The sequence below is a fragment of the Nicotiana tomentosiformis genome, chromosome 9 (genome assembly GCF_000390325.3).
Source record: "Nicotiana tomentosiformis chromosome 9, ASM39032v3, whole genome shotgun sequence".
In the NCBI taxonomy this organism is placed as follows: Eukaryota; Viridiplantae; Streptophyta; class Magnoliopsida; order Solanales; family Solanaceae; genus Nicotiana; species Nicotiana tomentosiformis.
In genome coordinates, this window is record NC_090820.1 from 67,805,538 (window position 1) to 67,815,874 (window position 10,337).

The window sequence follows — 10,337 nt, forward strand, 5'->3', positions numbered from 1 at the left end:
CCGCATAAACACACATCCCGACCGCACATGCAATTGCGCAGGTGCGACAAAAGCACCGCAGGCGCGAAGGTCGCTAGGCAGTGAGCATTTAATTCGGACTCCAGCCATTTTTTCTTCTCGTTTTCAACAGGATAGGAGGCCTAGGGCGATTTTTCAAAGACATTTTCTTCCCCAAATCATAGGTAAGTGTTTCTTAACTCATTTCTTTCAATCTTTTACTTAATTTTACTAGAATTCAACCTAAAAATCTAGAGTTTCATGGTAGAATTAAGGGTTAGGGTAGAAATTAGGAATTTCGAGAATTTGGGGATTTAGACCTCAATTCGGGGTCGGATTCCAAAACTAATTACATATTCGGGCTCGGGGGTGAATGGGTAAGAGAATTTTGGTCCGAACCTCGGATTTTGACCAAGCGGGCCTGGGGTCGATGTTTTTGACTTTTGGAGGAAAATTTTGGAAATTTATGAAATATAATCGATTCTTTTAGCAATATTTGATATTAATAAGTTAATTTTGAATAGATACGAGTGGTTTAGAGGTGAATTCCAAAGGAAAAGATGTGATTGAGAATTAAGTGGCCTTCGGAGTGAGGTAAGTGTGGTGTCTAACTTTGGCTTGAGGGAATAGGTATTGTGTGAGTATTTGCTACGTGTTTTGATGTGGAATACGACGTATAGTTCAGGTGACGAGCATCTATACGTTGTGGTCGAGTCATAGCATGCGAGTGAAAATCCATTTCTTGCAAATTTGTAGTCTTAAATCTTGTTATCCATGCTTATTGTTGTTGTTGAAATGTTGGATGACTTGTATCCGGTTCCACCAAGGACGATAAAAGTGTGAATATTGATTCGAGGTTGAGATGTTAAATTGTGAAAGTAATCATTTATGAAATATTGATTTCTTGTGAAACTTCTCTCTATCCGTTGTTACTGATTCTGTGAATTGTGAGGAAGAGTGTAAAGCACGAAGGGTGATGCCGTGCATAATTTAATTATATTGTGAGGAAGAGTGTAAAGCACGAAGGGTGATGTTGTGCATAATTTAATTATATTGTGAGGAAGAGTGTAAAGCACTAAGGGTGATGTCGTGCATAATTTATTTATATTGTGAGGAAGAGAGTAAAAGCACGAAGGGTGATGTCGTGTAGTCTTATTTGTTATTTGGTGAGGTTGAGAGTAAAAGCACGAAGGGTGATGCCGTGCAATTTTCCTTGCTGTCTTAATTGCTCAATTCGTTTAAGGATTTCCGGTTTAATTATGTCTTTTCATTGTACTCACTCTTTATGTTATATTCCCCCACTATATGTTCCTCTCCCATTATTTCTGCATTTATTGCTTTATTTATTGTTGTTGCCTCTAGTATGATTATACTGTTCAGGTTATATGTGGGTGTCTTGTCCTAGCCTCGTCACTACTTCGCCGAGGTTAGGTTCGACACTTACCAGTACATGGGGTCGGTTGTACTGATGTTGCACTCTGCACTTTCTGTGCGGATTTTGGTACCGGCTCAGGTTGATTGAGATTTTCTACTGGTCCACTGTCCGGAGACTCAAGGTAGATCTGTTGACGTTCACAGACCTTGAAGTCCCTGTCTATCCTTTATGTCTTACTGTTTTCTTTCATTCAGACAGTTGTATTTCCTTCAGATTATTACTTGTTGTAAATTCTAGAATGTTCGTGAATTGTGACTCCAGATCCGGGTGGTAGTAGTTAATACAGATTTATGATATTCTACACTTGTTATATTTTATTGTAGTTAATTAATGTTAATTACTGAACGGAAATAAGGAATTGGTAAATGATTCTCTAACGTTGGCTTGCCTAGCAAGTGAAATGTTAGGGGCCATCACTGTCCTGTCGGTGGGAAATTTCGGGTCGTGACAGTTGGTATTAGAGCCCTAGGTTGCTTAGGTTTCACGATTCACGAGCAAGCTTAGTAGAGTCTGGAGGATCGGTACGGAGATGTCTGTGCTTATCTTCCAGAGGCTATGAAGTTTAGGAACAAGTTTCACTTCTTTTCTTCTCTGTCGTGCGATTTTTCTTTCTCAATATTGATTGAACTCTTCTACTCTTATTCTCTCGCAGATGGCGAGAACACGTACCGCTTCCTCAGCTGAGTAGCAACCAAAGCCTCCAGTGACAGCTCCTACGCGGGGCAGAGGTTGAGGCCGAGGCCGTGCCAGAGACCGAGGCAGGGGCAGGGCTCAGCCTAGGGGCCGAGCAGCAGCCCTAGCAGTGGAGCCTCAAATAGAGCTTGATGATGAGGTTCCAGCTCAGACTGTTCCTGCCATACCAGCTCAGGTTCCGGAAGGGTTCATTGCTACCCCACTACTTCAGGATTCTTTGGTCCGTTTGGTGGGCCTTATGGAGAGTGTGGCCCAGACTGGCACATTTCCCATGGCACCAGCAGACTCTCAGGCTGGAGGAGGAGCCCAGACTCCCACCACTCCCGCTCCGGAGCAGATAGCTCCCCAGTATCAGGCTCCAGCAGCTCAGCCAATCGGATTAGTTCAGCCGGTTATTGCGGCACAGGTCGGATATGGGCCAGCTATGTCTTCTGAGGCTTTATGGATATTGGACAGGTTTATCATGCTCTTTCCTATTCACTTCAGCGGTGCTCCTTCAGAGGATCCCCAGGAGTATCTTGACAGTTGTCACGAGGTTTTACGGAACATGGGTATAGTGAAAACCAATGGGGTCAATTTTGCTGCATTTCAGATGACGGGTTCTGCCAAGAAATGGTGGAGAGATTATTGTTGACCAGACCAGCTGGGTTGCCTGCTCTTACTTGGGACCAGTTCTCTCAGCTCTTCATAGAGAAATTTCTGTCTATCACATTGAGAGAGGAGTGTCGCCATCAGTTTGAGTGTCTGACTGTTACTCAGTATGAGACCCGTTTTATGGATTTGGCCCGTCATGCTATTCTTCTGCTTCCCACCGAGAGAGAGAGGGTGAGGAGGTTTATTCATGGACTTGCTTAGCCTATCAAATTGCAGATGGCTAAGGAGACTGGGAGTGAGATTTCTTTTCAGGCGGCTGCTAATGTTGCTAGACTAGTCGAACTGGTTCTTACTCAGGGAGGTCAGTGGTTTGACAAGAGACCTCGTCATTCCGGTGAGTTCAGCGATGCCTCATCTAGAGGTAGGAGTACTTTTGGTAGAGGGCATCCCCCCAGGCCATTTCATTCAGCGCTCCAAGCATCCCACGGTACCTCAGGTGGTCGTGGATCTCACATGCATTATTCCGACCAGCTAGCCTACAGTGCACCACCTGCTCCTATTAGTTCACCTCCACTCCAGAGTTATCAGGGTGATTATTCAGGTCGACAAGGTCAGTTTCAGGGTCAGCAGGCACAGCAGCCGAAGTTATATTATACTTATGGTGATCCGAGGCACATTGCTAGATTTTGCCCTCGGGCAACGGGCAACTCACAACATCAGAGTTCTCGTGCCATGGTTCCAGCACCAGTTTCTGCACCACTTGCTCAGCCAGCCAGAGGCAGGGGTCAGGCAGCCAGAGGTAGAGGCCAGACTGTTAGATGTGGAGGTCAGGCCGTTAGGGGTAGAGACCAGCCAGTTAGATGCTATCTCAGGGACGTAGTTCAGGGTGGTGGGGCCCAACACCGGTGTTATGCTTTCCCAGCCAGGCCTGAGGCTGAGTCATCTGACGTTGTTATCACAGGTACTGTTTCAGTTTGCAGTAGAGATACTTCAGTTCTATTTGATCCGGGATCTACTTACTTCTATGTGTCATCCTATTTTGCTTCCTATTTGGTTGTGCCCCGTGATTCTTTGAGTGATTCTGTGTATGTGTCCACACCAGTGGGAGATGCTATTGTTGTAGATCGTGTTTATCATTCGTGTGTGGTCACCATTGGGAGTCTTGAGACTCGTGTAGATCTTCTACTTCTCGACATGGTTGATTTTGATGTCATACTGGGTATGGATTGGCTGTCACCTTATCATGCTATATTAGATTGTCACGCTAAGACAGTGACCTTAGCCTTGCAGGGGTTACCTCGATTAGAGTGGAGAGGAAATCTTGGCCATTCTGCCAGCAGGGTTATCTCTTATGTGAAGGCTCCGCATATGGTTGAGAAGGGGTGTCTAGCTTATTTGGCTTATGTCTGCGATTCTAGTACGGTGATTCCTTCCATAGATTCGGTGCCGATTGTTCGTGAGTTTCCAGAGGTGTTTCCTACAGACCTGTCGGGGGTGCCACCTGATAGGGATATTGATTTCTACATTGATTTGGCTCCGGGCACTCAGCCTATTTCGATTCCGCCATATCGCATGACGCCGCCAGAGTTGAAAGAATTGAAGGAGCAGTTGCAAGATTTGCTTGATAAGGGCTTCATTAGACCTAGTGTCTCGCCCTGGGGTGCACCTGTGTTGTTTGTGAAGAAGAAAGATGCATCGATAAGGATGTGTATAGATTATCGGCAGTTGAATAAAGTCACCATCAAGAACAAATATCCATTGCCGAGGATTGATGATTTATTTGATCAGCTTCAGGGTGCCAAGGTGTTTTCAAAGATTGATTTGAGATCTAGCTACCATCAGTTGATCAGCTTTAGGGTGCCAAGGTGTTTTCAAAGATTGATTTGAGATCTGGCAAGTGTAAACAATGGTTCTCCCTTCAATGGACCATATGTGGATATTCAAAATAGACTTCCTCTTCATACGTGATGGGAAAGCACTACAGATTTCTTTGTTTGCAACAACTTCACAATTAACTCGCTCCTCATGGACTTGCTCCTCATGTTTCGACAGTACCTTTCTAGATGGTGACTTCCTTATGGTTCCCAGGTGACAGAATACGGAGGTCTTTGAGGTAGTGGAAACTTCCTTTAGATGTTTGGAAGACACACATTCACTTTTTTGATAGCCTTTCAAACACTGAGACCCAAGGGTTTGAGCCTCCAATGCAATCAAATACTGAAGCCTATTGTTTTATTTCTTGTCTTTAATTTCCTTCATCTCCTCTACCGAGGTGTGTTGTGATGAAGCCATCTCTTTGCCTCTCTGAGATGAAATTTAAAGAGGCTCTGCCAAACTAAATCCTAACCCAAACTTAGGAGTGGCAACGTAGTGCCCTTACTTTCTCAACCTCATTTGAGACTCAGTACACCCATGTATCTTTTCACCAATGACTTCATCTTTGAGTTCTCCTAACCTTGATGGATTGGAGAAGTCGTAACCCGACTTTTCAAGCAGTATAAAGGCTTTGGTATCAAAGTGCCCTTTTATTTTATCAGCTTGGAGATTGCCTTTGGTAGACTCACAAGTCACGGATGGGATTTGGGCAACTGGGATAGTCATATGCTCTTTTAAATCTTGGATAGCTTCGTGGCTTATTTGCTTCTTTGGAGTACATTCCTCTAATAGAGGTTGCCCTTTCTTTCGATGCTCACGTGAAACATAGAGGAAAATCGGATGCTCTTTATTAGTCTTTGTCTGTATGTCACCTTCAGATGAGGATAGCTTAACAGAGACTTCTTCAGTTGTCTTCTTAGACAGCTTGGTGGTAGTCCATTTAGCCTTATTTTCTTCTTTTGAATTGACATTGTCGACTGATGATAGTTTCTCCACACTTCGTTCACAAGAATCTAGGTAGAATTTTGCATCTTCAAAGTATGACTCTGTCTCAGAGAAAGGATTGATGTCTGTATCAATTTTGACTATTTCTCCACCCCTTCTATACTTTAGACATTGATGTAAAGTAGACGATACCACTCCATTCACATGGATCCACGGTCGTCCAAGAAGCAAGTTGTATGATGTTTTAGTATCTATGACGTGAATCAGGGTGTTTGACTTCATCTCACCAATGCATAATCCCATGCGGATCATACCTATAGCTCGTTGTTCTCCTTGGTTGAAACCTTGGATTGTTAGGTTACTTTTGAATAATTCATCGATAGAGATCCCAAGCTTTTTTAGCACCATCTTTGGCATGATGTTGACAGCCGATCTATCATCAACAAGTATGTGATTGGGATGTTGTTCCCGAATGTCCCCTACAACAAACAAAGGTTTGTTAAGTGGCTTAGACCCCAGCAGCAAGTCCTCGTATGTGAAGGAAATTGTTGCACAACATGTGACAACTTTTCCTTTATCATGATGCTCTTGTGTTTTGGGTGGATCAAGCTCATTATTGCTTTCCTTTGTTTCACCAGCACTAGAAACTACATGAGTCACACCAACGTGACTTTCATGAATGAATTTTTCAGGAAAGAATTCATGTAAGATAATGGGCTTTCGGAACCTTTGTGCTAAGGCACCATTAATCTTCTTGCTAGTAGAAGATTTGATAATTCTAGATGGTTGAAACTTACCCACATTGCTCATTGATAATATGCTAGAATTACATGAAATTGGATGTGTTTTACCCCTACTTTGGTGTGTTTTTAGGTGTTTTGAATGTTGAAAGATGACCAATCGAGCTTAATTGTTGAAGTTTGTTATGTAGGAAGCCAAGAGTGAAGAATAGAGGTGATTTGAGAAATAATGGAGCTAAAAGGCAATTTTTGAAGAAAAGGAAAATTGGACCAGGCAGTGAAGTAACTTCGAAAAGCACAGGGAAAGCATAGAAAAATCTGGAAAACATAACCAAGCCCTGTGCGAAGCATAGCTATAGCACAAGGGCAAATTTTCCTGCCTTTTATCTTAAGGGGAAACTTAGTCAATTGTCTTTGGGACGTGATATAAAAGCTTTCAACCCTAATTGCAGCCACAGACTTGACCTGAGAAGGCAAGAAACACCATTATTGAAGCAAAGTTGAGCCCGAAAGATCCTCAAGTTCATTCAAGAAAACGAATCGAAGAGTTTCTCTCTACTTTTCTATCTTTATTTCTATAAATATTGGTTTGACAATGGTTTATATATATTTGAGTAGTGTTATGAGTAGCTAAACTCTTTAATCTAAGGTTTGATGGAACCTATTGGAGGATGATTTTCTACTGCATTTAAAATAGATTTGCCTTTTATTTTTCTCTACTTGTTCAACTATATTTTCATTGTTGTTAATTGAAGAGCTCTTAATTAACTGTGCCTATTTAGTGTGTATATTGCTCAAGAGAGAGTACATATTTAGGTAGTTGTTGAACAATACCACTCCTAACGTAGTTGAGAGATCGACACTGAGGGTTTAAATGCGGTATTAAAGATAACGAAGCCTTAGTGCGATCGTCGTGAGCGGTAAATTAGTGCCAGCTAGCGTATTTCGAGAGAATACATCTAGTAAATTGTAGTAGTTGCTGGAGAGAAAGCTACGATACTTAAAGGACTCACGATCGGTAGAGAATATTTAGGCGAATTTAGAGGAAATGTAGCAGGAAAGATTCCGACAATAGGGAAAATCATAACCTTAGACTTTTCCAATTCTTGTCTGCAATATTTGCTTTGTTAGTTATAAATTACTGCATTTTTAATTACTTTGATTTTAGTTAGTAAACTCTCAAATCGTTATATAATATTTATAAAGGTTGATTACTTGAATTCGTGCAAAACTATTGGTTGTAATTAGTACGTTATTTCCCTGTGGGATCCGACTACGGACTTGTAAACTGAATTATATTTGAAATGACCGCTAGACCTCTTGGGAGGCATAGTTGGGTGTGATCAAATTTTGGCACCGTTTTCGGGAAAGCAACAGTGTTACAAATTACATCTAAAGAATTGTTAGGATTCTTAGTTTAGTCAATTTTCTCCTTTTTTATTCATTAAATTGAAATTCTAATGTTTGTGGTCTTGTGTGTAATAGGTGTATGCCTAGATAATCAAAACTTTCAAGGCATTAAATCATGCAAAAAAGAAAGACAAACAACAACATCACCCAAGAGAACAAATTGAACCAGACATGGGTGACGCTTTGGATAATCAAAACAATTGAAACAATGTGAATGAACCGAACAATCAGGGTGTGGCACCTCTTGTGCCAGAAGCAGCTTTGTATGATTGGGCACAATCCACCACTAAATATTTGGCAACTCCAATTGCAGTCCCTCAGATACAAGCAGAGTCATTTCAAATCACAAACAACATGCTACATCTATTGCAGAACAAATGGTTGTTCTCCGGGTCTTACATCGAAGACCCACAACAACATCTGAAGAATTTCCTATCAATTTCTGTCACTCAAAGACAATCGAATATGACACTCGAAGCAATCAAATTGTTATTATTTCCATTCTCATTGACAGGAGAAGCCCAGACTTGGCTTAATTTGTTCCCCATAAATTATATCACCACTTGGGAGGAATTAGTTAAGCAGTTTTTGAATAAGTTCTACCCACCCAATAAGACTGCCAAGCAAGTTGATGAAATATTGAGCTTTAGGCAGAGACCAACTGAAACATTGCAAGAAACTTGGGAGAGGTTCAAAGGTAAGCTAGTTAAGTGTCCACATCATGGCATTCCAAATCAGATATTGGGACAATGGTTTTACATGGGATTAGCAGATAGCTTGAAGGCCAATGTTGATGCTTCAGCAGGTGGAGCATTTTTAGCAAGTCATTTAGAGAATGTAAGGTCCTACTAGATAAAAATGTCTCAAAATTCGAGATGGAAGAAAGAGACTCCACAATAACTCATATAGTTCACTCAGTAGCATTGCACCCGAACAATTCCATAACCAAGAATATGGCCACTCTAATGACGCAAATAAGTATCCTCACCAAGAAGATTTCTGAATCAGGCGAGAAGCAGGTACACATAGTTGACACTACTAATGGGGGATTATGTACACCATGCATTAACCAACCATACGTGTGTTCGTGGAGTGGTGAAAGTGACAACCACAATAATCAAGAGAACATGAACTATGTGGGAAACTGTGGAGGTCAGAGATAAGTTGGTCAGAATTGGGGGCAGCAAAATCAGTAGTATAGACCAGTACAACAACAGTACAATGACACCAACAATCCTGGAGTTATGCGACCACAGGGTCAAGTAGTACCTTACCAAAGGCAACAAGGATACAACCAGCAAAATCAGCAACTAAATTATCAACAACAGTAGATAGTGAGGCATGATGATGGGTTATCTAAAATTAAAGGAATGTTGCAACAACTCATTGGAGTCAGCGGGAAAATGGAAGAGAAGGTTCACCAAATTCAAGAAAAGGTAGTGTCACATGACTCAACTATCAGGGGAATTGAGATTCAACTAGGGCAATTATCCATGGCCCTTCACAATCGTTCTTAAGGGACGTTACTTGCAGACACACATGTCAATCCAAAAGAGCAGGACCCAAAGCCGCTTATGGCGGTGAGTTTGAGAAATGGTAGAGATCTTGATTTGGAGCAAGAAATTGCTAGTGAGAGACGGTCAACTGAAACACTTATGTCAGTGCCAATTGAGTTAGATAAGTCAACTAAGCTAACAGAAGTAAGAGTGAAACTAGCCCAAGAGGAAATAAACCGGGAAAAATAGGTTGTGGGGGGAGACTGAGAAAGTGCAGGAGAAGGTATTAGAAAAATTGCATGAGCAGGATCTAACTCAAGCTACAAGAAAGAAGCGACCTCCAGCACCCTTCCCGTAGAGGTTGGCCAAATATCATAAGTATGAGCAGTATAAAAAGTTCGTGGAAATGCTGAAGCAAATTCAGGTAAACATTCATCTGATCGATGCTTTGAGGGAGATGCCCGGTTATGCAAAAATGATGAAGGACTTGATGTCTCGTAAGTTTGACTTCCAATACTTGGCAACTGTCACATTAACACATACTTATACTGCTGTTGTGTCAAGACCTATAGCTGAGAAGTTATCCGACCCTGGAAGCTTCATAATTCCATGCACCATAGGTAGCTATGCATTTGCCAAAGCATTGTATGATTTGGGAGCAACTATAAATCTAATGCCATTGTCTATCTATAAAAAGTTACGCATTGGAAGAGCAAGGCCCATATTCATGTTACTGCAACTAGCTGACCGAACGGTGAAAAGGCCATCAGGTATACTTGACGATGTACTTGTGCAAGTTGGAAAATTCGTGTTTCCAGCAGATTTTGTCATTCTGGACTACAAGGTTGATGAAGAGATTCCCATAATTTTGGAAGGTCGTTCTTGTCCATAGAAAGAGCTCTGATTGATTGTGAAACAGGGGAGCTGAAGATGAGGCTGAATAATGAAGAAATAACATTTAATGTGCAAAACTCTATGCGGTGACCGAGTGAGTTTGAAAATTGCTCTTTGTTAGACACGGTGGATGTAATCATGGAGGAAGATGATGAGGCACTTAATGCAAAACACCCTCTAACAGCCTGCCTTATGAACTTAGAAGAAGTAAATGGTGAGGACTTGGCAGAATAGGTATTGGATATTCAAGGGCAAGGG

At 41.7% G+C, this 10,337-nt stretch overlaps 1 protein-coding gene and 1 non-coding gene across 2 annotated transcripts; one reads left to right on the forward strand and one right to left on the reverse strand.

Annotated features, from left to right (window-relative positions):
• Positions 1-8,310: 8,310 nt before the first annotated feature.
• Positions 8,311-8,417, reverse strand: LOC117279489 (small nucleolar RNA R71). The gene has a single exon (XR_004509912.1). It is a non-coding gene; the product is annotated as a small nucleolar RNA R71 (small nucleolar RNA).
• Positions 8,418-9,591: 1,174 nt separating this feature from the next.
• On the forward strand, positions 9,592-10,077 carry LOC138898926 (uncharacterized). Its single transcript, XM_070185035.1, has one exon. It carries the CDS (start codon positions 9,592-9,594, stop codon positions 10,075-10,077), a length of 486 nt encoding a protein of 161 aa, XP_070041136.1.
• The last annotated feature ends 260 nt before the right edge of the window (positions 10,078-10,337 follow it).